This window comes from Takifugu rubripes, chromosome 8 (assembly GCF_901000725.2).
Source record: "Takifugu rubripes chromosome 8, fTakRub1.2, whole genome shotgun sequence".
NCBI classification, from domain to species: Eukaryota; Metazoa; Chordata; class Actinopteri; order Tetraodontiformes; family Tetraodontidae; genus Takifugu; species Takifugu rubripes.
Window position 1 is genome coordinate 19,250,210 of NC_042292.1, and position 26,050 is coordinate 19,276,259.

At 48.9% G+C, this 26,050-nt stretch overlaps 3 protein-coding genes and 1 long non-coding RNA gene across 9 annotated transcripts; 1 reads left to right on the forward strand and 3 right to left on the reverse strand.

Moving 5' to 3' along the window:
- Positions 1-917: 917 nt before the first annotated feature.
- Positions 918-1,844, forward strand: LOC115250661 (uncharacterized). Of its 3 annotated transcripts, none has more exons than XR_003889230.1 (4): positions 918-1,049; positions 1,132-1,198; positions 1,349-1,581; positions 1,650-1,844. It is a non-coding gene; the product is annotated as an uncharacterized lncRNA (long non-coding RNA). The 3 variants fall into 3 exon arrangements; XR_003889231.1 differs by having other exon boundaries at positions 937-1,041; XR_003889229.1 differs by lacking the exon at positions 918-1,049 and having other exon boundaries at positions 1,123-1,198.
- LOC101072371 (retinal guanylyl cyclase 1-like) lies at positions 965-9,384 on the reverse strand. Of its 2 annotated transcripts, none has more exons than XM_029839981.1 (23): positions 8,726-9,384; positions 7,620-7,860; positions 7,296-7,526; positions 7,037-7,192; positions 6,789-6,931; positions 6,551-6,706; positions 4,994-5,143; positions 4,646-4,865; positions 4,449-4,524; positions 4,265-4,349; positions 4,072-4,188; positions 3,900-3,983; positions 3,321-3,717; positions 3,097-3,240; positions 2,876-3,024; positions 2,626-2,789; positions 2,418-2,541; positions 2,279-2,347; positions 2,018-2,192; positions 1,838-1,936; positions 1,668-1,753; positions 1,520-1,605; positions 965-1,383 (listed from the first exon to the last, which is right to left on the reverse strand). In XM_029839981.1, exons 2-23 carry the CDS (start codon positions 7,849-7,851, stop codon positions 1,302-1,304), a joined length of 3,225 nt encoding a protein of 1,074 aa, XP_029695841.1. In that variant the 5' UTR covers positions 7,852-7,860; positions 8,726-9,384; the 3' UTR covers positions 965-1,301. The 2 variants fall into 2 exon arrangements, with proteins under 2 accessions (XP_029695841.1, XP_003978670.3); XM_003978621.3 differs by lacking the exon at positions 8,726-9,384 and having other exon boundaries at positions 3,321-3,474; positions 3,541-3,717; positions 7,620-8,612.
- Positions 9,385-9,916: 532 nt separating this feature from the next.
- On the reverse strand, positions 9,917-13,981 carry eif4e2rs1 (eukaryotic translation initiation factor 4E family member 2 related sequence 1). Its single transcript, XM_003978610.3, has 7 exons — positions 13,780-13,981; positions 12,973-13,054; positions 12,761-12,895; positions 12,388-12,492; positions 11,429-11,581; positions 11,158-11,294; positions 9,917-10,150 (listed from the first exon to the last, which is right to left on the reverse strand). Exons 1-7 carry the CDS (start codon positions 13,794-13,796, stop codon positions 10,111-10,113), a joined length of 669 nt encoding a protein of 222 aa, XP_003978659.1. The 5' UTR covers positions 13,797-13,981; the 3' UTR covers positions 9,917-10,110.
- A 365-nt stretch (positions 13,982-14,346) lies between these two features.
- On the reverse strand, positions 14,347-25,723 carry LOC101072152 (phosphatidylinositol 4,5-bisphosphate 3-kinase catalytic subunit alpha isoform-like). Of its 3 annotated transcripts, none has more exons than XM_029839983.1 (28): positions 25,406-25,723; positions 23,932-24,058; positions 23,735-23,838; positions 23,497-23,659; positions 23,217-23,426; positions 23,068-23,135; positions 22,863-22,889; positions 22,213-22,266; positions 22,038-22,147; positions 21,822-21,963; positions 21,650-21,735; positions 21,464-21,569; positions 21,232-21,384; positions 21,008-21,139; positions 20,484-20,608; positions 19,566-19,647; positions 18,752-18,916; positions 18,577-18,680; positions 18,363-18,462; positions 18,169-18,240; positions 17,984-18,090; positions 17,741-17,862; positions 17,530-17,608; positions 17,264-17,434; positions 17,066-17,183; positions 16,841-16,992; positions 16,456-16,604; positions 14,347-16,221 (listed from the first exon to the last, which is right to left on the reverse strand). In XM_029839983.1, exons 2-28 carry the CDS (start codon positions 24,014-24,016, stop codon positions 16,097-16,099), a joined length of 3,111 nt encoding a protein of 1,036 aa, XP_029695843.1. In that variant the 5' UTR covers positions 24,017-24,058; positions 25,406-25,723; the 3' UTR covers positions 14,347-16,096. The 3 variants fall into 3 exon arrangements, with proteins under 3 accessions (XP_029695843.1, XP_029695842.1, XP_029695844.1); XM_029839982.1 differs by having other exon boundaries at positions 22,863-22,991; XM_029839984.1 differs by lacking the exons at positions 19,566-19,647; positions 20,484-20,608 and having other exon boundaries at positions 22,863-22,991.
- Positions 25,724-26,050: the final 327 nt, after the last annotated feature.

A 26,050-nucleotide genomic window follows, 5' to 3' on the forward strand; every position in this document is an offset into this window, starting at 1 on the left:
TTAGGGTTAGAGTTAGGGTTAGAGTTAGGGTTAGAGTTAGGGTTAGGGTTAGAGTTAGGGTTAGAGTTAGGGTTAGAGTTAGGGTTAGGGTTAGAGTTAGGGTTAGGGTTAGAGTTAGGGTTAGGGTTAGAGTTAGGGTTAGAGTTAGGGTTAGGTAGGGTTAGGGTTAGAGTTAGGGTTAGGGTTAGAGTTAGGGTTAGGGTTAGAGTTAGGGTTAGGGTTAGAGTTAGAGTTAGGTTAGAGTTAGGGTTAGGGTTAGAGTTAGAGTTAGGTTAGAGTTAGGGTTAGGGTTAGAGTTAGAGTTAGGGTTAGAGTTAGAGTTAGAGTTAGAGTTAGAGTTAGGGTTAGGGTTAGAGTTAGGGTTAGGGTTAGGGTTAGAGTTAGGGTTAGAGTTAGGGTTAGAGTTAGGGTTAGGGTTAGAGTTAGGGTTAGAGTTAGAGTTAGAGTTAGGTTAGAGTTTGAGTTAGGGTTAGGGTTAGAGTTAGAGTTAGGTTAGAGTTAGGGTTAGGGTTAGAGTTAGAGTTAGGGTTAGGTTAGGTTAGAGTTAGAGTTAGAGTTAGGGTTAGGGTTAAAGTTAGGGTTAGGGTTAGGGTTAGGGTTAGGGTTCAGACTGCACTGAGCTGGATTTGTGGTTATTGTGGAGGCGTGACTTGAGCTTATTTTCCTAAAGTTGTCTTCCCGGAGAGGCGAGAACAGTTGCTGTCTCCTGATGGGCTGATGCCATTCATTCATTCATTCATTCATTCATTCATTCATTCATTCATTCATTCATTCAGTCTGTCTGTCTGTCTGTCTGTCTGTCTGTCTGTCTGTCTGTCTGTCGTATTTGTTCCTGTTAAGTGTTGTGCAGTTGTGAGACGAGATGATTTCATGTGTGGATCATTGAGGAGTTGTTGAAGCCCTGAGGTGAAACCAGACTCAGCAGGACGTGAGCGTCCTCGACGTGGACAGACTGAGCATCACCGAGTGTGAAGAGTTGCTTTATTGGCAGACTCAAATACCAACAGGACATTAGGAAGCTGACTCGGTGCCTCAGCCAGAGTAAATATGTCCGTCACTGTCCAACTCCTCTCCAACAGGATGTTTCTGCCTCCTGCTGCTCTGAAGGTCCTTTCCCTCATCATCCTGCAGGTGGCAGCAGCGACGTCAGACTCCTCAGGAGAACTTGATGTTGGCGTGAAGCAAAGAACCTGAGCAGGTAACAGCGGCGTCACGGTAGGAAGAACAACTTCAGCAGCTTGGCTGATGGTTTGGCTGAAACTGTCCTGTAGCGTGTGTGACCCTGCTGGTGTGTGTTGGCATCATTTCCTCTTCTGTCTGTCCAGAAATTTTTGTCTCCTCTCAACAGGGATCTCATCCAGGCTGATGCCATGGTTACTGGCCCTGAGACAGGCAGGGGAGGCAGACAGGAGAGAGAGAGACAGGTGAGATGGGAAGGCGAGTCAGACAGGGAATATGGAAAAGGAGACGGGAAGAGAGGCAAGCAGGGGAAAACGACGGGGGAGACGGACGTTCTTACCCTCCGGTGAGGTCCGGAGGAACCGGAAGTGGTTTGTCGAACCCGTCTCGACCCACCAGCCAGTACGTGTCCACGGCTCCTTTCACCTGCAGCAACAACCAGTTCAGTTTCGTGATTTCTGCATCATTAGGAGCACCTGTGACGGTACCTGGGTCTTCCTGGTCTCCATGTGGTAGCCCAGTTTGAGGCTGGTCAGGACCTTCACTGTATTCAGGCTGATGTGAATCCTGTAGGCTGGATGAGCCAAAAACATGATTACGGATCAGCTATTGAAGCTGGGCCACGACACGTTCCTGTCCAGGTCTCTTTCTAACTCACGCAGTCCAGATGCTTCCATGTGTGACGCCGTGGTGACGGTGTCTCCGAACAGGCAGTACCTGGGCATCGTGAGGCCAACCACGCCTGCGACCAGCGCCCCTGCACACACACGGAGAACGTCCATTAAACCCCGATGGTGGTCCGGTCAGGATGGCGGTGCTGCAGGGTGTCAGGAGCCACCTGAATGGAGGCCGATGCGGATCTTGACTTTGATCTCCGGCATGTGTTTGATCTTAAAGGCTGCTATTGAGTGCAGGATGTCCAGAGACATGTTGGCCACCTCAGCCGCGTGCCGGTTTCCGTTCCTGTTGGGAACACCTGAAGCCACCATGTACGCGTCTCCAATGGTTTCCACCTGCCCACAAACCATCATCAGCGCCTTGATTTCTGACCCATGACGGGTTTCACGCCAGGATACTGGTGCATGTGGGATGTTGCTACCTTGTAGACGTCATGAGTAGCAATGATGGCATCAAACATGGTGTAGAGATCGTTCAGGAGGTCGACGACCTGCGCACGCACACACACACAGCTGAAGCGTCTAATCGGCGTCGCTGATGATCGACAGCGTTTCACTGACCTCGATGGGTTCGCTGAGAGCCGAGATGGTGGTGAATCCGACAATATCACTGAAATAAAGCGTACTCTCTGCGTAATGCTCCGGCCGCACCGGCTTGCCTTTCTTCAGCGCCTGGGCCACAGACCTGCAACACAGGATCCCACAGGTTCCATCAACAGGCTGAGGGGGCAGGGGAGCCACATCAAGCCCGTTTCCAGGGTGTCCTCACTTCGGCAGGAGCTGCCCCACCAACTTGTCTGTTTTGCTTCGCTCCACCTCCAGTTCTTCCGTTCGCTCCCGGATCAGATCCTCCAGGTTAGAACTGTACTGTTCCAACATTCGCAGCATGGAGTCGATGATGTTTGCCTTCTTTCCTTTGTTGATACCCCGAAACTGCAACACAGCACACAGACGTCTGTTAGACTGGAGCTGCAGTAACCTGTGTGGGCCAGCAGGGGGCAGCCCTCAGCTCCTCTTACCTGCTTGAAAATATCATCGAAACACGGCCTCTTACTGGGTTCTTCATTCCAGCATTCATTCATCAGACTGAGACACTCGGTGGGAGCTTCATCCACAGAAACCAAAGGTCTGCAGAGAGGAGGGGGCTTCTTCACACGCTCCACGATTTCTGAAGGACAGACAGGTTGTCAGACAGGTGGACAGACGGGCTGTCAGACAGGTGGACAGACGGCTGCCTCACCACGCGCAGGCATGTCCATCATGGCGTACGGCAGCGTTCGTGTGATCACTTCCTGAATGATGATGGAGAAACTGAAAACATCGCCGGCAAACGAACCTCCTTCGACTGGATTTCTCAAGAGTTCTGGAGCCACCCACAATAGTTCTGACAGACAGGTGCAGTCAGACAGACAGGTTCACATGGTGGAATACACACGACAGCATTGACTTTTGGGTGTCCGTTACCTTGCTCATCTTCAGGAAGCTGAAGGTTCTGAGAGTGAAGGATCATGTGAAGTCCATAGTCGGTGACTTTCAGAACAAAACGGCCGTCGACTAAACAGTTTGTGGACTTCAGACGTCCGTGGCACAGACCTCGTAGATGGAGATACTTCATCCCCTGAAACAGAGACGTCACATAATGCGCAGCGAGAGCCGAGGAAACCACCAATGGACCTCCTCTGACCTTGATGAGGTCCATCAGCAGGGACGACTTAAACATCCAGTCCAGCCTCATGTCGCCGTCGGCCAGCAGGTCGGCCAGACTGCCCCGAGGACAGTGTTCCACCACCAGAGCGAAGATCCCGGAGTCCAAAAACAGACCCAGGTACAGGTTCAGGTTCTCGTGTCGCATCTCTCGGAGCTGGACGGCACAGGCAGCGAAACGGGGCGTCATTTATGATTGACAGCTGCTAGAAACTGGACAAACGCCCAACAAGTGTCCTGATCCTAAATGGATGTTTTGGAGCGCGCGGAGGTGAAGGTAACCACTGGTTTGTGACGTCTGAGGGCATCTTTTTAGCTGCGTTCGGTGAAGAGACATACCTGACTGAACAGATTCTTGGTGTTCTGATTGACAGACGGTACCATCTTTCCAACGGGAAACTTCTTCAGCCAAACCCAGTCGCCCTGGAGACGGCACATCCAATCAGAGAACAGAGTCAGGCAAGCATTAGCCACCACGTGTAAAAGCGGACTGGCACAGGTGCAGGTGTACCTCCAGGATCCCGACATTGGAGCTCTCAGGTGATGTCAGGATGTAACTCCGGGCAGCTGAGCGTACTGGAGTCTTAATCTCCAGGAGACTCCTCATGATCGACTCGTCGTTCAGTTTCTTGAGACAGAACAGCAGAGAGGAACGTGGAGTGGCGTCGGTACCGTGACAGCCGTGACTGACCGCTGACACTCACCTTCTTGCTGACTTGAGTATCGATGAAGACGATGTTGTCCAACGTCAGGACGAGTTTGGCGATGCTTTGGGCCCTTCTGTACTTCCTGGAGACACAGGGAGTCATCAGGCTTTACCATAACTAACCCTAACCCTAACCCTAACCCTAACTAAGAACTATGAGAGGTCACGTGCGAGAACCTCACCTAAACCAGTAGAGAAGAGCTCCAACCAGCAGGCACAGCAACAGGAAGATGAAGAACAGGGTGGTGGCGTCCAAGCCTGCAGATGAGCAACACTAGTGACAACTGTCCTGTCCCAATAAGCGTCCCGTCGAGGAACCTTTCATCTAAAGTTCATAGTGGACAAATGTCCCACCCTCCAGGCAGGTCTGTGAACGCACCTCCACTGCAGGCCTCCTCTGGATTGAACCAGCAGAAGTTGTCTTTAGAAGGTCTTCCTCCAGGGAAAATGAAGGAGCGACTGAGCGGCCTCAGGCCTCCGAGCTGCCCGCCGCTGTGTGTGGGAGCGAGCGAGTGTGTCGGCACCAGACGGTCGCCGTCACTATTCAACACCACATACTTGGCCTGGAGGCCTCGGCCCTCCTTCCCTCCATACAACAGCTGATGAAATGGACGATCACAACCAGCTCATCCATCAGTCGCATCACATCAGGGGTCCAAAACTATTAGTCATTGCCACATTCTCTTGATCTAATCTGTTTATTGAGAAGTGATCAGCCGTTTCTGACCTGGTTGAAACCCTGGAATTCAAAGCCTCCATCTGAGTGGATGACCTGGTCGCCCGTGACCCAGCGCCCGCCCCCCGCCTGACGCCGCTCTTCTACCGACTTGGCAATAAAATAGACCATGTTAAAGATGGTCCCGAAGACCGGAGACACCTGCAGGGAGAATGGATCACAAACCACTGTGTTACATTCATACATTTACTGATTGATTGTGGGAAAAGGGTTGAAACAGGTCGGCTAAGATTGTGGCGAGCAGAGACTCATCTCAGCTACGCAGACAGGCGCAGAAAATAAAATCTTCCTTGGTCACCGGATGAAAGGATTCAGTGGAAGTGTACCAGACTCAAGTTGTCCTTCAGATGTTGTTATTGTTTTCCACTGAGTAGAAGAAGCATGCAGGAAGAGGCAGGTCGGGATTCGGAGCGAGCTGTTCCTGTTGGACTGAACGAGCAAATCTCCCTCAAGCAAAATCTACACTGGCTCAGGTGGTGATTCCTGCCTGGGTGTCTGTTCATTCACGTCCTCCAGGATCAATCTGACACTGATTGATGAGAGTTATGGAAAAGTAGATAGTGATCATCAAATGTTTTTAAAAAGATTCATCCCTAATCAGATTTTGTTTTACAGAACTTATTTAAGGATTTATAAATGATTCAGGAAGAGATCAATTCCAGATTGAGCAAAGCTGCCACCTAGTGGTTACACTTGGTACTGTTGATTCCACAGACCTGCGGTTCAGGTTCGGAACGTCTCACACCCGGAACTATTGTTTGGTGTCGCAGCACAACGAACTCGTTTTATGGACGTACAACAAACAAATGCGCCGTTTTTGCGACACACGGGCTGTTTCCGAAACCACACACTCGTTCCCTACATGGGGGACATGGATTGAGTGAACTACGTAGCGCACTCAATTCAAAGTTAGCTTTCGGACACTAGGGCGCACGTAAAATGACGTAATGTTGTCGCATAATAATTACGAACCGGTCGCCGGGAAAAGTGGCCAGGTCTATTTAATTATTTTAACCCATCCGAAACATACCCAAACACATTCAGCTGTCGTTTCTTTGAAAATGCAATATTTTACCCTATTATTATCTTTATATAATAATAATAATAGATTAAAATATTAAATATAAATAACAAAGGCAAAAACAAGGTATAGGGGTGGTTTCGGACACAGCCAAGGAGAAGCGACGGACGCGCGCAACAATAATGTTGATTTAAAAGAGCCCCCAACGAAGCAGGTCGTTCTTTGAGCACCGGAAGTGTGTATTTGGGGGGAGAATGCTTTTACTAAAAGAATCTAAGAGATTCTGTCGGATTATTTGCCAGTGGATCTCGAATAGAGCTCCTCACTACGGTGCGGGGGGAGATCCGCCACCGCAGCAGCACCTGCTGAGATCAGCTCAACATGTTTGATCGAGGTGACCTCTGACCTCCCTGAGAAGGGTTCGGGATTATTGTGGAGAGGAACCTCCAGTCACATAATTGACCCGATGCCTCAGCGGCCCCTGAAGGCCACGCCCACTCCTGTCCAGCACACTTTAGGAGCGTTACCTGAGTAACAGCCACAGGTGAGCGGATCTCACGATTGATTTGCAGCTCCCGAAGAGTCTCGTAGAAGCTCTGGTCCGACGCCATGGTGACAGTCAGGACTGAAGTGTAGGCGTGCCGTAGCTGAGTGCTATTGGTCAGCTGAGGAAAGACTGTGTCCTGATTGGACAGGAATGAAGAAGCTATAACCACTGAGAACCTCACCAGAACAAAACAGATCCAGGCTGTTCTAATTGGTTACCTGGTACGGCATGGCATAGAGCAGGGCGTCATAGGGAATGAAGACGTAACCCTTAGACACCATCCCCATCTCCAGAGCTTCCAACAGAAGTTCTCCTTGATCCTCTCCACCAATCAGCAAAGAGCTCATGCACATGATGACCACTGAAGCACAGACATCATCAAATGTTCTCTGATGTGTGTTTTCAATGTCGGTGACATCATCATCTATGGTTCTTTGAATTTTGTGCTTGTGATTTGACCTCTGACCTTTGACCTTGTCAGCGCCTTGGATCCGTTTCAGTGCCTCTCTGGCTCCGCCCTTGCCGCTGCTCTCCATGGCAACCACAGGACCAATGGGCAGTCCCAAAGCTCTGAGGCCAGAGGCCAGTTCCTGTCCTGTGCTCTCCCAAAGGTCGGACGGAGCTAAAAGAACATTTTATAGCTCCTTTATCGAGACCGTTGTCTTCTCTGGAACTCTGTGGTGCACATGGCCATCAGACCACGCCCCTCCCCCGTGGACGCTCACCTGAGATGACGGCCACGTGTGCCCAGCCGAAGTACCGCAGAACAGCGAACAGAACTCTGGTTGGTGGGGTGATGGGAGGCAGATTGGGCCAGTTGGCGTCCAGGCAGCCTGGAGACGCTAGCCCCGCCTCCCAGTGCTCAGCGAATAACGCCGCAGCGCGACAGAGCATCGGGTTAAAAGGCCCGATGTAGACGTGGCCGTAACCCTCCATGTCCCCCAGATCAGCCAGAGCTGAAAGAAACCAACGAAGAAGAAACCTGGAATGATTCTTCTGAACCATCTTTCAGACGTTACTCATGAAGGACTCTTGATGCGTTTAAGGACCTTTGGACACTGAACAGTCCTCGTCCAGCAGTTTGACACTGTAGTGGTATCCTCTGCTCAGAGTGCTGGCGCTCTGTATCCTTGACAACGCCAGGTTGGCCGCGGCTGTGGGCATCGCCCGGGAGAACATGGGGTCACATGACCAGGGACCAATCAGGGCTATCTTAAAGGTTGCAGACCAGACCAGTGCCATGTGCAGCAACCAGAGACATGATCTGAGCAACCACCTCATCCTGCACACCTGCAACACACCACACAAACAGGAAGTGCATTAGGATGAGGACATCGTCCACAAAGGCTCCTGATCAGCTGACGTGGACGGCTGGGCCTTCGGATCAGACAGGTGCCGTCGGTTCGATGACCCACGCCAGACTCTTGTTAATCGGCGTCACGGCCTGAATCCACCTGAATACCGTGACCTCCGACCTCTAAATCTTCACATGTTAATGCTTGCTGACACCATTAGCTAATGCTAAAGAGCGCTAAGTACTCTAACTATAGTAACAATGCTAAAACTCTTAACACAAGCTGAGAGGAAGATGACCGCCCTGCACCATCATCATCATCAAATCTAAACTCAGCTCATCACACCTGCTGACCACACCTCCACCTTTTCACTGTCACACACACACACACACACATGAGCAGCAGTTCGGCTGCAATAAGGAGGAAACAACATCCTCCTCCTCATCATCATCGTCGTCGTTTACCTTCGCCGTGCTCATGAAGTTGGCTGCTATGAAAACTACGACAGCTCTTTCATTCCGTTAAGAGTTTCTGGAACAAGAGTTTGAGGCCCAGCCGATGTTCACGGCCACTCTGCAGCCCGATTTACATCTGTCAGAACTTCACCAGAATCGGACTCACAACAGCTCTTTAGAATCCAGCTAACTGCAGCACGTCGGCTAAATAATGTTGCGTTGTCTCTCGTTAATGAACTCCATGTTTATTAATGGCATCAAAATATTTAAATAAAGAACTCAGGCCTTTAATCCAATCATGTAAAACACACACACACACACAACTAAAAGCCTCAGCCTGAAGATAAATTGCTAAATGTGAGAATATGTAGCTGAACCAATAAAACCAGGCTGATGACATCATACCTGTTTCAGACAACCATCGGTAAATAAACAACAGTCGGTCAGTGTCGAGGAAAGAAAGAAAGAAATCCTTCAGTGACAAACCAGAGCAGAAAATGCTGATGTCAGGCAGAGCGAGGGAGCGAATGAGAGAAACAGAGGGCGAGAGAGGAAGAGAGAGGGAGGGAGGAAGAGAGAGGATGAGTGAGATAGAGGATAAGGGACGGAGAGAGAGGGAGGGAGATCTGCTTTTTTTAAATCTTCTTTAGACTTCAGCACAAACCTGGAGTCAGTAATGAGAGTGTGTGTGTGTGTGTGTGTGGTGGGGGGGTCGGTCCTGACTGATGGCCTGTGGTTTGATGTCAGGACGCCGTGTCGGCCATCTTGGACAGACGACCCCCTCGTTAGGTGACCATGTGACACGTGACTTGTGCCCACACACGTTTGGGCGATATTGTCAGACGGGCGGCGAGACGGATCGGACGCCCTCCAAGGACTCAAACACAGAGTGTAAGTTTAGGTCGTGATGGAAAGTTTGGCCACGTCATCAGGTGGCGCTCTGGCTGTCAGAAGCCCCACCCACAAATGCATTTCTTTAACATGAATGAGCTGGACGTCCTAAAGGGGCGGGGCATGTTGAGCAGTGTAAATCACAGCACTGACAGCTGATTTGTTAATCCTGATCAGATCACAGCTCCCAGCTGGTCTGAGCCCAGAATAGATTCAGGATTAGTCCTGCAAGGTTAGGGTTGGGGTTGGGTTGGGTTAGGGTTGGGTTGGGTTGGGTTAGGTTGGGTTAGGGTTGGGTTAAGGTTATGACCGCCTCCAGCAGCCTGGAGGTCTGATCCATGACCCAGCTGGGGCACCAGTGGGAGGTGCAGATTCATCCGGGGTCGTCGCGGCGCCACAATCCCACTGTGATGGGCAACAACAGCTGAAACAGGAGCCGCAGACTCCAGCGTCAGAGGCGGAGCTAATAAGCACGCCAGCATCTGGCCAACGCACCGTCTCTGGTGCGACCCGACGCTCTTCGGAGCGCCGATCACATCAAGGAATGTGGATCAGTCTTCGAGGAGAAGCTCAAATCACGCAAAGCGACCACCTCATCACCCGGAGGACGTTTGTAGCTGCCCAGAAAGATGCCTGATGTCGTTGAGGCTGTAGTGGGCGGAGCTTAAATGCAAGAAAACCTGGATGATCGACACGAAACAGCGGTTCTCATTCAGTTTGAATTTAATCAATATTTTCTGATCAACAATCAATCTGACAGATCAATAAACAAAACAACTTATCCACTGTTGAGCCTCTCTCACACACACACACACACACACACACACACACCCCCCCCCGTTGGGCAGATCAACGTGTCCTGATTGGCCAGCAGGGGTCAGCTGACACCTTTGTGCTCATCAGAGGGAGATCTTGGTATTTCTGAAGCTGGAGTTGTCCCTGAAACACAATAAATGTTCATTGGTGATCAATCAATGACATCACTCGCTCACAGAACATCTGTGCAGAACCGCAGGTGCTGCTCCTGAGGAGCACGTCGTGATCTTCACTGGTGAACGTTCTTAAACACTGCTGTGTTAACCAGAGGCTCTTCCTCCTCCTCCTCCTCAGTTCCCCGTCAGCAGCTTGTGTTTCTGTGAAAACGTCGTCACCGTGGGCCAAGCGTAACGTTAACAGCTGCTGAACAGCTGTGTTCACCGGCCGGCGACTGAATGAATGAATGAATGTTGGAGGCGGCTGTAGTCATGGTGATGTCTGGGGACCAGACCTCCTCCAGTCCTGCTCAAAGTGTGTCCAGGTGGAATTTCTAAATGGTCCAGGACTTTATTCTCCTAGAGAATGTGGCCACGCCCCCTACGAATAGTCGACCAACCGGGACAAAATGGTCGTTAGATTGATCGTTAAATAACGAATGTTAGTTGGAGCCCTAATCAGGAGGACCGCTGCTCGTGTGCTCCACAACACTTCTGGAGGGGGCGCCGGATTTTACTACAAACTATATACAGAACATACAATATAATTCCTTTACACACGACATAATAAACTACACACCAACTACACAACTACATACGAGCTTTACACTGTTTTTACTGAATTATGTGCTTCCTACACAAATATCAGCATCAGACACACTGCTGACTATTGCTTTACTGTAAACATCAATGCAGCTTTGCTGTAAACATCAACTCTTTATGCCGATAAGGACCTTTACATTAATCACTATGGATCAGCCTGAGCTGTTAGCTACTGGTGGTGGGGGCACTGGAGGAACCCACAGAGGCCAGTTTGTGCCAGTAGTCCAACCTGTGCTAACACGTGTCACCCTTTACATTCTACACTGATACTATACCACCACATCTTCTACTTACTTTAATGCTTTCTACCCCAACATTATCAAACACTATTAAACTCGAGTCGCGGAGCCACTTCACGCGTCACAGTCCTACCTGAGGCTGTCATTGTGGGTCTTGTACTCCATGATGGTGTTGGTGGGAAGGTTCAGAACTCGTCTCAAAGTGTCTCGAATTCTTGACGTCGTCATTTGGTCATTAGAGGTTCTGTTCCAGATCGACAGGATATCCTCCTGATGGAGGGACATGATATTCAGCTTTTTTTTAATTGTATTTGGTCCCATCAGGGCAGAGGTCAGGATCCATGGTTGCCCGATGGGCCCGATGCTGTTCTAGTGCTGCAGCAGCTGTGGCAGCAGTGGAATACCTGGAAGCGTATGGAGACAACAGCGCCACAGATCTCCTCCCCCACCATGAACTGTTCTCCCAGCATGGCCAGTATGATGTTCTCCCAGAACCGACTGGCCAGACCTTTCCGCAGACGGATGATCCACTTCCCCCCACTGCGGTTCGACTCGTCCTGCCAGGGAAAAGGGTCAGAGAGGTGGCGTGAGACAGATCTGAGACCTGTGACCAGGACGCTGAGGTGATAGTTCTGAATTGGTTCTGTGCTGGGCGGATCCAGCTTGAACACTGACGTTTTACTCTTTCACCGCGTGTTCTGGGCAGCTGAGCACATCCTCCTGTAAACTGTGATACCGAATTTATCCAACTGTGCTTTTCTCTGGTCTCTTACAGGAACAGAACAAACACGGGTCACATCAGTCCAATGATGGACACATCAGTGTCCCCCACAGCTGTGTTTGTTACAAAAGACGTCACTAGAGATGCAGGCCGCTATGCAGGCCCCGCCCACATTGAGAAAATACTACAGCAGATGGTACTATCAGAGCATTAACAGTATCCACACTATAATGCTACAGGAGCTGTGCTACAGGAGCTGTGCTACAGTGCTACAGGAGCTGTGCTACAGGAGCTGTGCTACAGTGCTACAGGAGCTGCGCTACAGTGCTACAGGAGCTGCGCTACAGGAGCTGTGCTACAGTGCTACAGGAGCTGCGCTACAGGAGCTGCGCTACAGTGCTACAGGAGCTGCGCTACAGTGCTACAGGAGCTGTGCTACAGGAGCAGTGCTACAGGAGCTGTGCTACAGGAGCTGTGCTACAGTGCTACAGGAGCTGCGCTACAGTGCTACAGGAGCTGCGCTACAGTGCTACAGGAGCTGCGCTACAGTGCTACAGGAGCTGCGCTACAGTGCTACAGGAGCTGCGCTACAGTGCTACAGGAGCTTTGCTACAGTGCTACAGGAGCTGTGCTTGACGTTACCTCCCACATCGGTTTGATCCCCTCCTTGAACAGGTGAAAGTCACTGTGTCCACTCAGATCACCTGGTCGAATCAGGTGACTGTAAAACCTCCAGAACTGCTCCACCTGAACACACACAAAATTACTTCTGAGGAGAATTGTTCCACCTCGTGTACCAACTTTAGCCCTTTAATGGATGATAATGATAATAGACAGAACTTTAACATAAGCTATATTATCCCTAGTGTATATTTCAAATTGAATATCTATTAAGAAGATTAGAATATATGAGGATAACGTGTGTGTGTGTGTGTGTGTATGTGTGTGCGTGTGTATGTGTGTGTGTATGTGTGTGTGCGTGTGTGTGTGTGTGCGTGCGTGTGTGTGTACGTACCGATGCTACGGTGCCAATCTGCCGAATGTTTTGCTCATAACTCTGAGAACTTGCAGGACGACTCGGCGTTCTTCTGCTGTACCAGAAGGTGTAGTTGTACTGGAGGGGGTGTTCTCCTACCGCTGGACACACTGTCTGCCAAGACAGACTCACAATCAAATAGGTAAACAAGACAACAGACACACGTATCAGAAACACAGGCAGGCTCCTACCTTGCGTCGATTGTTGTTGTTTGTTCCATCACTGTTGTCATGGTGACACTCAGACTCTTCTTGGATTCTCTCGTCTTTTGGACTGAAAACAGAGTGAACAACCGACCGTTAACACCCTTATTAAAGTTGTGTGTTCTGTAAAGTGCGCCACCTAGTGTCCAGGCCGAGGGGTCAGCAGGTCACAGTTTGTCTGGTCTACAGGAAAACGATGCTGTTTTCATCCTCCAACCAGTTACAGGCCTTGATGCTGGTTAATTTTATTTATACGAAATACTTCATGGTTCATTGTGACGTCAGTCCCGATAATCGGTTTAATGGCCCAGATCTAATCTGGTTTTCGGCTGTTCCGTCAGTTCTGTCATTTAGAATCAGGTCGGTTCGTCGTGGTGGTGCCCAGAAAACAACGTTTAATTCACACACACGGATGCACTTTTTAGGTTCAGTAATTAATCACAACTTTCCTTTTCACTTTGGAGTTAAACACAAGCCCAGTTTGATCTATTTTATGACATTTTTGTGTGTTAAATGATCTCTCGCGCGTGTTTCTGCCCGGTTATGGACCAGCAGGTGGTTTCATGCTGTATCGATTAGCTTGTTTTCATCGTTAAAGTGATTGGAATTTCAAGCCGTTACTGACAACATATGTTTAAAAACGCCCGTTGCCGAATAAAACGTGATTTTGAAAATCGTGGATGTTTGTTGTTACAAAGGTGTCCAATAAAATAACGTGTAAGAGTTGGTCTCATTGCTGCAGTGAGCCGAATGCTAGCTGCTAGCTGCGCTCGGGCTAATGCTAGGCTCTCTCACCGCTCCAGCTGGTTCATCCCTCCTCGGTGTCACTCTCTTCTCTTGGATCCTCCGTTTGACCAGTTTCGCTCGGTTATTTCGACCAGTCTGGCTGCTTCTATTCGGCCTTTCTGTCCTTCCTCGCACCAGGTTGGAAACGGTCTCCAACACCCGTGAACAACCCGACTACGGCAAGAGAGAAAGGACCATTTTACCGAGCGCGTTTCGACAATAGTTAAACTTTCCTGTTAATCGTGTTTTGAAATTGGCGCCTCCGTTTGTCACTCATTAACCCAAGTAAATATTTATTTTTCACTTAACTGACCACATAAACAGCAGAAATGTGCACCTTTTTTCATTAGAATAACACAATAAGACTGTTGTCTTATATGCTGTATGACACACAACAGGTCAAGCAAAAAGCTTTTAAATTGGAAAAATTAAGAACTATTTTTTCTTTAATTTCTGAAATAGTACAAAATTAACAAATGCTAAGACACCAATTTTTATCTCCTTCATGGGAGACAGGAAATAAAAACTGAAATAGGTTTTCTTCCCGTAGGAACAATAACACACTGATGCATTCCCATTTTTATTATTTTATTTGCTAAATGTTGTATGAAATGAAACGTAAACTGAATTGATCAGGAGAGTTTCTCCAATTAGTTTCTACAATTTTTTGGTTTCAAAAGATTAAAAAATTTCCGTCCAAATCGAGTGTTTGAAGATTTGATCGTAATCTGCGATCTCACTAAAATAACACTTGATAAGACTCGCCGCCCAAACCAAGCGAGGCACCGGTGCAACCATCACACAGATAAATGACATGTGGGTCAGGGCCCCTCCACCATTGTTTCAGGTCAGAGTGATCTCCATGGCGATTGGCTGAACCTGCTACAGGTGAGGCACCTCTGCAGAATGTTCTTTTCACAACATTTAGAGGAAAACATCAGCAATCAAAATCAACAATAAAAAATGTACTTCCTGATAAATACACCATCAACACACATTTTCCAAAAATTCACCAAGACCACTCATCACATACAATAGAAAACCAAAAAGACACATGATGTCGCCGGCGGTAACGCTGCAGCTGATGATGTCATAAAGCATGCGGTGGGGGGAGGTCAGGCAGCTCACCGGTGGCCATGAAGGCTGATGTGAAAGGCTGGAGCAGAGGATGACCTCTGACCTGAGCATATACATAATAAAACCCTCCACATGAGCTGCCCCTCGGTGGCTGGCAGCCGATGGCCACTGATGGCAACGATGCTAACTAAATCTACCGAGGTCAGTGGTCCAGTGCAACTGCTAACTAGGAAACAACTACGAATTAGAGTGCAGCAGCTCAGCTAACAGGCTAACTAACAGCCGGGCATGATTAGTGCACAGTCAGATGTCTGAGATTACGATTGTCCTGAAAACATCTGGATCCCTGATATGTAGGCAAATAAATCTGGATTCAGGTCAGGACTTGAATGTGTCAAAAGCGAAGATGACGCGCATGTGATCAACCATGCAAATACCCCCAATTTCAAATATCAGTTTAAAAAAGAAAGGTCAGGTTTTACAAAACAAGATCAGACCTGCAAAAAGGTAATCCATGATTAATTTTAACTGCCCAGACAAAAACCTAAGTGAGGCATATTTGAGACCAGCTCCTCCTGACTCTGGTTCTGCCGTCCTGATTGTCATAATTAAAAGATCGATCGCTTATTGGAGGATTTATTGCTCTCGCTGTGAAAATAGATCATGTTGCTGGTCTCAGTAAAGCTTGTATCAATTCTTTCTATAAAGGTCGAGATTCTTTTAAAATCAAATTTGATTCAAACGCTACAGTAATAAAGTCAGATAAACTACAGACCTCACAGCGCCACCCAGTGGCCGGCGGAGGCATTGTAGCTAAAATCACAGATCCGCGGACTGCATCGTGTGGGCGGGGCCAGCAGAGTAACACTCCTGCACATGCGCAGTAGGCTGCATAACCAGGAAGTGAACCCAGAAGTTAAAGTGTAATGGCATAAGGGGCAGGAGCAGTTCGGGTCCCCGTAAAGAGCAGCTTGCAGAGCTAACACTTAGCACCAACTGGAAGACTTTTAATGACATCATGTCATCATTTCCCAACATGCCTTTGGCATTCCTCCAAACTCTGACCCTGAGATTCTTGTTGTTAGGACAACCTTCCCTTCTACATAATGTTCTCTTAAAGAGATACTTCATCATCATCATCATCATAACAAACAATTTTATGTTTTAAACTACATACATGTTACATTTTTAGAGTCTGCTGTGTGTATGTGTGTGTGTGTGTGTGTGTGTGTGTGTGTGTGTGTGTGTGTCAGTGTTCGTTGGGCATGTGGCGGATGGTGTGGAAGATCCAGTCCATCTTGGTGCTCCAGCCGCCATGATGAGCGTCGTTCATCTGTTTGGTGAAATATTCCAAGGCCTCCTGCTGACTCTTCTCTGAGGGACACAGACAGACAGGTGGTCAGACAGACAGGTGAACTGACAGACAGACAGGTGGTCAGACAGACAGGTGGACGGGCAGACAGACAGACGGCCACTCATGTCGCTGATCTTCTGAACACAGTTTAACCGTGAATATCCAGTTTTGTGTCTGTAGTTTTTCAGGTGGTTCATGATACCCATGATGCAACAGTCCAGCTGAGCCCAGGTTAAAGGTCATCTCTGTCTTACCCAGAGCCAGGGTCTTCCTCAGGTACGCAATGTCATCGAAGCTTTGGAGTTCGGGCATTCCGCAGCCCAGAAGGAGGGAGAAGAGGTTGATGAAGAGGCTGGCATGTTGGCGAATGGCGAGGTAGGCTTTGTAGCACATCTCCTGGAACCTGAACCACAGTTATGGATCCACAACGACAGGAATCAGAATCTGTTTACTTTGGGTTCCTGAATTTGTTTAGAAATTTGGATCTGGAGGACGGTTAAATGTGAGCTGTAGGAAACTGGAACTTAACTGGAATGACCTGATCACCTTTACTAGAGCTTTAATGAATAGAAGCAGAGCGTTTTATCAACACGACTCAGAGGGATTGTCCTCTTAAAGAGGTAAGAAAAAGGGTGACACCTCTCAAACTCCTTGGTCTTGGTGGACTCCTGAACTCCTTTACTAATGACGATGAGGAAGTCCTGAGTCAGCACAAAAGGAACTCGCTCCCTCTTGTAGCCAAACTTTTTCTTCTTGTGATCCAGGAAGTGACCAAAGTCAATGTGGAACAGCTGGAAGAACGTGAAGGGGAGGAGTCAAGGGAGAGCATGGGCGGAGCTGTTGGGGACTGGCCGACGGCCTCACCTGTCCGTTCTCCTTCACCATGATGTTGGAGTTGTGCCGATCTCCAATCCCAAGGATGAAGGTCGCAACACAATAACCTGCACAAGATCTGGTGAACAGGTCAATGGCCCGGTCGTACCTGGGAGAAGCAGAGAAGAAATGAGACCGACAGGAAGCGAGGAGGACAGAGACCGGCAGATCAGGACAGTGGGTACTGACGCCTCCCCACGGTTCTTGTCTTTGAGCCAGTGGTGAAGAGTGTTGGAGTTGAACTGCAGCGCCCCCTTCAGGCCTCCTTTACACTGAATCTGCATGATGGTGAAACTGTTCTTCACCACTTCAATCAGACCCACACAGTCCCCAATGGACAAGCAGCCATACGGCAGCATGCTACACACACACACACACACACACACACACACACACACACATACAGAGTTAGCCTGCTCACGTCACCAACAGTAAGATGATGTCACAGGGCTCACCGCAGGTCCAGGCCTTGGTTCTGCCAGATGTTCTCCATGATCTTAATGATCTGTAGAGTCAACATATCCTGACGCAGGTCTGCAACACACACACACACACACACACACAGATGCACACACACACGCACACACACACCTTTACAAGTTAGTCATTTGCCCCAAATGGTGCAGTTCCTGACATCACAGTTAGCATTAGCTGTGAGCTAACTACCATCTCCATTCTTGAAAATGATTTCATTATTGGTGAAGAGCAGTTCTGACATGATGTCAGGGTTCTCCCAGTTTAGCCACAGGGGGCGCTTTGCTGATGACATGATCCTGCATTCCTCCAGCCTGGGCGCGCACACACACACACACACACACACACACACACACACACACACGTACAAGGTTGGTGTGACTGTGCCCTTCTCTTCTTTCTGTCTTACTATCTCAGTGTGTTGTTTTTTGCTACCTGAGGTTTCCCAGCTGGTGAACGGGGTTTAGAGGAGAGACGAACCCCTGCAGAGCCTCCATGTAATCTGGACGAGACATGTGCTCAACCAGGAACTTCATCTGAGTCTGTGGACCAATCACAGCGGAGACGGTCGTTACAAGAATAATGAGCAGTGAAGCACATCTCAGTGAGGACATCTATACTTTTTGTGTTTCATCCTTCTTCTCTTGCTTCAGTGTGTCAGTCAGATTGACCAGTTTATCCATCGCCTCCACCTGCGCGCACACACACACACACACACACACACACACACACACACACACACACACACATTATCATCACCAGATAACAGCAGATTCATCCCAGACAGCGAGTCACTGCTCAGGCCTGCGCTCACCTGTCTATTCAGGTGTTTCAGGTACATCCCGCAGGCTCTGCAGAAGGCTTCTAGCAGCAGACCAAAGCGGCGCGACACCGTCTTATTGTGCATTTCTGACCTGTCAGCAAAATCTCTGGTCACACCATGCAACAGTGGCCACAGTTGTCATCAAATCTGATGATGATCCAACAAGACAACAGGGACCAGATGAACCAAACACTATTTTCCTCACTTCAGATGCCAGAAGAAGAAGTGTCCTATCCTCTGATTGGTCAGAGATTTCTTGATCAGAAAACGAGCTAGCGGATTGTCCAGGTACATTTCATACTTTAACACCTGAAACACAGTTTAGACCCTCAGATTCAACGTGCCGGTTATTGTTAGCGGTGATGTAGGTAAAGGTGTACCTGAACAAGCTGCAGCAGATACTGTGACAGCTTGTCATCCGTCAGACCTTGAACCAGGCAGCGAAGAGCAAATTCCCGAACCATCGGATCTGGGAAGTTACAGTCCAGCAACTCCAGAGCCAGCTCAGGTTCCATCAGAGACCATTCCTTCAACAAACAGTACATCTGAAGAGAAGAGGAGGAGGAGGAGGAGGAGGAGAGGGAGGAGGAGGAGGAGAGGGAGGAGGAGGAGGACGAGAAGGAGAAGGAGGAGGAGAGGGAGGTGGAGGTGGAGGAAGAGGAGGAGGAAGAGGAAGAGAAGGAGGAGGAGGAGGAGGACCTGTCAGAGTGGTTGCAAATGAGCTGAAGATATTACAGCAAACTCAACTATATAGTTTACTGAAGCTAAAGGACACACTGCCCCTCTAAAATTATTTACTTTATAATTACAGTCACTGTTACCATGGTTTCCAAACAACTCATCACCAGATATATATAGTAGCCGCATTTCAGATGGAAGGTGGGAGCTGCTGAGGCAGCACAGCCTCAGTCCTGGGGTCAGGGCCCCTGGTTTTAGGTGTTTTCTACTTCTTTTGTTAAACTTGTGAAATCCTTCCCTGTGCTTTATATGTTGTGCATTCTAAGTCATCGTGGGACCCAAGACGATTTCTGAGAAGGATCTCAGGAAGAAAACAAATGAAAGAATAAGGCTGGAGACAAAGAAGGAGACGACTGATTAGCAGGAAGCTGTGGCGAGTGTATAAAGGTCAAATTTAGGGTCATGTGTTGTGTCATTGGCTACTTGGATCCCTGCTGATCAGTTGTGTTTTTGTACCTGGGACACTTCGTCTCTGGAGTTCCATTTGACAGACAAAAGCAGCTTAGGAAGAGACTCAGGGATGTTTACACAGTAATGTCTGCAGAGAGACAGGTAGACAGAGACACATGTACACAGCAACAGACAACACAACAGAGAAAAGGACAGGTAAAACAGAGAGACGAGAAAGTGAAGCCTTAGAGACACAGACAGGTCAGCTCTTATCAAAGGAAGGCCTGCTGGTATGATGCCCATAGGTGCTGCTACATTAGGCCCCGCCCTGTCTCTACATTAGGCCCCACCCTGTGTCTCTACATTAAGCCCCGCCCTGTCTCTACATTAGGCCCCGGCCTGTCTCTACATTATGCCCCGCCCTGTCTCTACATTAGGCCCCGGCCTGTCTCTACATTAGGCCCCGGCCTGTCTCTACATTATGCCCCGCCCTGTCTCTACATTATGCCCCGCCCTGTCTCTACATCAGGCCCCAGCCTGTCTCTACATTAGGCCCCGGCCTGTCTCTACATTAGGCCCACCCTGTGTCTCTACATTAGGCCCCGCCCTGTCTCTACATTAGGCCCCGGTCTGTCTCTACATTAGGCCCCACCCTGTCTCTACATTAGGCCCCACCCTGTGTCTCTACATTAGGCCCTGGCCTGTCTCTACATTAGGCCCCGTCCAGCCCTGTGTCTCCACATTAGGCCCCGCCCTGTATCCCTACATTTGGCCCCGTCCCGCCCTATATCTCTAGATTAGGCCCCGCCCTGTATCCCTCCATTTGGCTCCACCCCACCCTGTGTCTCTATATTAGACCCCACCCCGCCCTGTATCCCTACATTTGGCCCCGTCCCGCCCTGTATCTCGAAATTAGGCCCCGCCCTGTATCCCTCCATTTGGCCCCGCCCTGCCCTGTGTCTCTAGATTAGGCCCCGCCCCGACCTGTGTCTCCAGAGGAAGTCCTTCTCCTGTTCTGAGAGCTCATACAGAGGATCTTTGGAGCAGAGAGAACGAAGCTGTTCTGCATCACTTGTGGAAACGCTGCTGTCACATGCCAGTCGAGTGCTCTGACAGACAGACAGGTAAAAGCAGAAAGACAGAGAAACGTGTTAGTTTACTGGTTCTCCCCAGAGAGAACACTGTCAGGACTGCAGTTATCCATCAAGGAGTTGACCAACAGAGATCATAGGAAAGGTCATGAAACTTAGAGGAAGTATTCATGAACTAAAGCACTTTTATGTATGTTGGCTCTAAACAAACCTCTGAAACTGTAGCGTATCATTATTGAATAGTGGTGGGTGCTGCAGTTCTGCAGGATTTCATGACAGCTAAGTTCAAGTGAAGTCTCTTTGTAGATGGAGCTAAAATTATTGATGTTCTCAAGTCTTGACTCATGTAATGAAGTCTTGGATCTACATACAAAGGTTGAGCATCACAGGGAAATCAGTGCATATCGTGTGTATTACCAGTCCGTGGCAGTAGTTGTAGCCCAGCTCTCTGCTGATGGTCCAGTTAGCATGCTCTTCTATCTGCTGCTCATCAGGGAACACAACAGTCTGGTTGAACCAGGAGAACTCGAGTTCCACACAGGGAGTCTCCTGCAGCGAAAGAGTCAAGGTCAAGATCCAACACATTTAGGAACTGCCTAACTTCATGATCATGAACAGAGAGAGATAGACGGGTGGCTTACCTTGTTAGGGTTTGAACCAGCAACGCCGATAGGATTCAGAAGGTCCTCCAGACCATGAGGAACAGGCCAAAGACTAAGTGCCACTTTACCAGAGACAAGAATGTCTTTGTAGTCAAACAGGTTGACATTCCCCCATGCCAGAGGACAGTGCTCCTGAACGACACACGTGTGGACGTGTGAGAAAATTTCATCTGGACAATGACTTTTAATCATAGTTTCACTTCCTTCCTACCTCCTTGGCCCCTTTCCTTCCCTTCACAGAGCAGATAGACAGACAGAGTCTTGCTGAACGGGGGAGGTCCGCCAGGTAGATGTCATAGGTGAGCCATTCATTCCACCTGGACACAGTTGAAGGTTCAGTCTCTGTGTGTCTCAACAGTGTATGATCTGTGCAGTATGTTGACTGTGTCTATGTTGCCTTGGGTTGGAACATGGAACTCGCTGCGTGTTGACATTGTCGCAAAGTGGCTCACCGCCGTGATAGATGCCCGTCCGCACGTAGATCTGCAACCCAAACCCGTTGGTACATTTCAGCCCCTGTATGTTCTGTAGATGCTGCATCATTGTGTAAGCACACATGATGAACAAACCTTATCAATATCTCTGATGTTGACATTCACATAGGTGGCGCAGAGCAACCGGACCCTCAGCGGAGTATTAAAAGCCCACAGAGAACGAGGGGGGGAGCCGTCCCCTCCTCCTGGACATGGGGACGGCTGAGGAGTGCGGCGACTGAAACACACATGTTTAACCGTCTGTACCTGGCTGTAGCGGCCCTACATGCTAATGAAGACTGTCTTCCATACCTATAAGAAGGTGTGACGAAGCCAGAGGCAGGAAGTTGAGAGTAGAGACTATCTTTGGACACCAACATCAAGTGAGGAAGACGACCGACGATGATGCAGGAGCGGATATACTGCAGAGAGACTGTGAGGTGAGACAGCTGCCGACAACCAGACAGGGCAGAGGTGAGTTTCATACCTTATACTGACTGAGAGGGTACTTCTCCAGTAGGTATTCATCACAGCCACACACCTGAGGAGACAGACAGACAGACAGACAGACAGACAGACAGACAGACAGACAGACAGACAGACAGACAGACAGACAGACAGACAGACAGACAGACAGGTGGGTCAGGCAGGCAAGTCATTCAGAGAGAGCTGCTGGTCATGATGGTCCACGGACAGACGGACGGACGGACGGACAGACAGACAGACAGACAGACAGCCAGGTGAGTATGACTGACAGGTAGCTTTGGGACATGTCGTGGCTCTGGTACTCCTGGACACAAACAGGTGAGTTGGACAGACAGGTGTACCTTCAGGATGTACTGGCCACGGTACTCCTGGGCATAGACAGACAGGTGAGTCAGACATACAGGTGAGTCAGACAGACAGGTGTATCTTCATGATGTACTGGTCTTGGTGCTCCTGGACACAGACAGACAGATGAGTTAGACAGTCAGATGTATGACAGGTGTGGTAAACAGACAGGTGAGTTAGACAGTCAGACGTACAACAGGCGAGTGGGACAGACAGGTGATTCAGACCAGCAGGTGAGTTGCACAGACAGGTGTGTCAGACGGACAGGTGAGTCCACAGACAGGTGTGTCAGACGGACAGGTGTACCTTCAGGATGTACTGGCCCTGATACTCCTGGACACAGAGACGCAGTTGTTGAGGTGACAGGTGCATTGACCGACTCTTCTTCCTGATGGACTCTGCTATCAGCTGCTCAGGTAAACTGTCGTGACTCACCTGAACACAGAACACAGATGCCTGACGTCTGCCAGTACCTCGCTCCCAGTCTCTCTGCGCGTCTGTCTGACCTTACCTTCAATGTGTATTTCTGTTTGGAGTTTGACGGAGACACAATGACCCAGATGGTGACAATCAGCCTACCTGAGGACAGACAAGACAGAGAGACACTTGACACAGACGGGGACACTTAGATGGCCCCTGAGGTGGACCGTCTGGTTCTACCTTTGTCCAGCTTGCTGTAGATGTGTTGTGGCAGTTGGGGGCTGGACTCCACATTTGGGGGGTAAACATAGAGCGCCTGGCTATGGGCTCCGCCCCCTTCCCTCTCCTCCATGGCCTCTCTGCACACACTCAGTATGGAGCGGCGGAAGTCCTGAACCTCTGGGTCTTTCAACATCTCAAACTCACAGACCGGCATGCCGATGGCGAACCCTACACGGTGGGATGGTTTTGGTTGGCCTTGACCTGGCACAAGTTTTGGACCTGGTGAACATTCTCTTACCGATCTCTCTGTTCAGGATCTTCTCTTCTCTGTTGCCTAACGGCTCGATGACCTTCAGGATGGGATGAAACAGTCGGAGGTCACACAGCCGCCTGGTTTCATCATAAAATTCTTCCCTCTCTGCCTCCTGGGTCACACCCACAAAGATGTAACATGACTCCTCCTGACCAATCAGAGAGCACAACATTCAGACCCAAAATGTCCTAAACAATCTCATCTGGCTGGGTGGTGTAGGTACCTGTAACAGGTGGTACAATGGGTACTTCCTGGCTTCAGTGAAGAGCTGCTGCTTGATGCTGATGAGAGGAGTTTCCCTCAGACACTCCAGACTGACCATCATGCCTGGAACACGTGGACCACAATGAGGGCTCTCAGAACCACAGGACAGCAACACAGAGGTAATGACACAAAGAGATCAAACAGAACATCTGGTACCATTGGGTAAACAGCAGTCCACCAGGATACGAGGGGGCATCAGGTGGAGCCCCCAGAGCTCGCCTGATGATGGTCTTGGTGCCATGGCAACCACCAACACTACCTCAGCTCAGCTTCAACCGGTTACCTGAAGATTTAGACCGACAGAGAGTTAAAGACTGTTTGTACCCAACCCCAGACCCACCCTGGACCCAGGGACTCTGAATCTGGACCCACAATGGTCTGGTTCTGATCCCGGGCCCTGGACCCACAGTGGTTTGGGTCTGCCCCCGGACCCACGACCACTCGGATCCTGGTAAATTCTCATTTCAGCCCTTTTGCCATCTGCATTTTCCTCCCCTGGATTAATAAACTATCCTGATTGTGATTCGGGCTTTGTTGTTTTTAAACATTCACTATTTTTAGTTTCCTCTTAATTAAGTTAAGTTTTCTTTTAATTAGGTTAGGTTTTCTCTTAATTTACACATTTACACCTGCTAAATAAACAAATAACAACCAAGTTTTTGCTTCGTGCTTTCATCATATTCAATGTTCATGTGTTGATGTGTTCATGTTGTCCTGGCGTCTTTCAATGAGGATGTCAAACAAAGAGCAGAAAGTAGGACACACACACACACACACACACACACACACACACACACACACACACACACAAAGACGAGACCATGATGAGAGAGAGAGAGAGAGGAAACACACAGGAAAAACACACACATACACAGGAAACCCATACAGGAAATACTGTGTGTGTGTTTGTGTGTGTGTGTGAGAGAGAGTGTGTGTGTGTGTGTGTTAAAATATAATCATAATAAAACTTTATAAATGCTTTAAATGTTATTTTGTCGGAAAAAATTTTGATGCCTCTAATCTCTTATAATTTAGATCTTTTTCACAAATCACACACACACACACACACACACATAGACATAGACACACAATTTAGAAGAAAAACAGAAGTGAGACAGGAAAGCAGAGCTGATTTGGTAACAAATATATAATAGAGACAAGAACAAAGATGTTTGCACCTCAACCGCTAATTTTCAAAATAATCAGTCAAGGACATATTTTATTCTTGTTTATATACAAACAGGAAATTGCATCATTATGTAATCCAGCTGACAGGAAGAGAAGGTCTGAAGTAACGAGGACATGTTTTTGTAAACAAATGAGTAAACAGAATTTAAAACCTTAATATTAATCAACGTTGGGTTCTTGGTTTCAATAAAGGACTGTTTTTCATGTGGTTTCATCTGTGTTGCGCTGTCTCCTCCTCCCCACACGACGTCACAGCATGATATGGTTGCTATGACAATGGGAGGGAGAGCATCAGCAAGAAAGAAAGAAAGATAGACAGACAGGCAGACAGACAGGCAGGCAGACATACAGGCAGATAGACAGGCAGGCAGGCAGGCAGACAGACAGACAGACAGACAGACAGACAGGCAGACAGGCAGCAGCTCTTTGTGTCATCACTCACCTGAACTGATGGAGGCTGGTCCCTCCACTCATCCTGTCTGTCCGTCTGTCCGTCTGTCCGTCTCTTCACGCATGATCCGGGCTCTCCATCAGTCTCCACCCTGATGAGTCCGGCTCAAAAAAGCGTGACAGCCGACTGCGGTCTGTCCCAGGGACCTGTCTGTCTGTCTGTCTGCCTGTCTGTCCGCCTGTCTGTCCGTCTGCCCGCCTGTTTGTCTGTCCGCCTGTCTGTCCGCCTGTCTGTCTGACTGTGTGGCCGGCAGCGGAGGAACAGGGAATCTGTTTCTTGCCGGAGCCGCAGAACAATGTGCTGGAGGGGGGAGAAGGGGTGAGGAGGGAGGGGTGTCAGCTTATCGTCTTCCTCTCTTAAAGGGCCAGTACACCAACTCCCACAGGACCCGCACGACCCACCATCACTGAACATTGAACCAATCTCAAGATTATTTGTTAATTTTGTTTTAGATCATTTTAAATGTTCATTTTAAACGCCCCCCCCCCCAGAACCTCTGTCAGCTGTGGTTCCAGGGGTCCATCAGGAGGTTGCAGGTCTTATCAGAACCAATCAGAGATGCGGATTTAAAAATGAATGTTAGTGATTAAACGTTAATCCTGTTGTGTTTTCCAGATTCTCTGTTTTCCAGCTTGA

Coding starts and splice junctions, on each gene's coding strand:
- LOC101072371 (XM_029839981.1), bottom strand. CDS start 7,851: ATGAGGTGGTTGCTCAGATCATGTCTCTGGTTGCTGCACATGGCACTG. Junction 7,193..7,295: donor ACACGTGGCCGTCATCTCAG/GTGAGCGTCCAC, acceptor ATGTTCTTTTAG/CTCCGTCCGACCTTTGGGAG. Junction 3,241..3,320: donor GCTTCCTGAAGATGAGCAAG/GTAACGGACACC, acceptor CCTGTCTGTCAG/AACTATTGTGGGTGGCTCCA.
- eif4e2rs1 (XM_003978610.3), bottom strand. Junction 11,582..12,387: donor GGATCAAACCGATGTGGGAG/GTAACGTCAAGC, acceptor TTTCCCTGGCAG/GACGAGTCGAACCGCAGTGG. Junction 10,151..11,157: donor ACCCACAATGACAGCCTCAG/GTAGGACTGTGA, acceptor ATTGTGTTTCAG/GGACAACTCCAGCTTCAGAA.
- LOC101072152 (XM_029839982.1), bottom strand. CDS start 24,016: ATGGCACCAAGACCATCATCAGGCGAGCTCTGGGGGCTCCACCTGATG. Junction 23,427..23,496: donor GATCCTGAACAGAGAGATCG/GTAAGAGAATGT, acceptor CCCACCGTGTAG/GGTTCGCCATCGGCATGCCG. Junction 17,609..17,740: donor CATTTTCAAGAATGGAGATG/GTAGTTAGCTCA, acceptor TGTGTGTTGCAG/ACCTGCGTCAGGATATGTTG.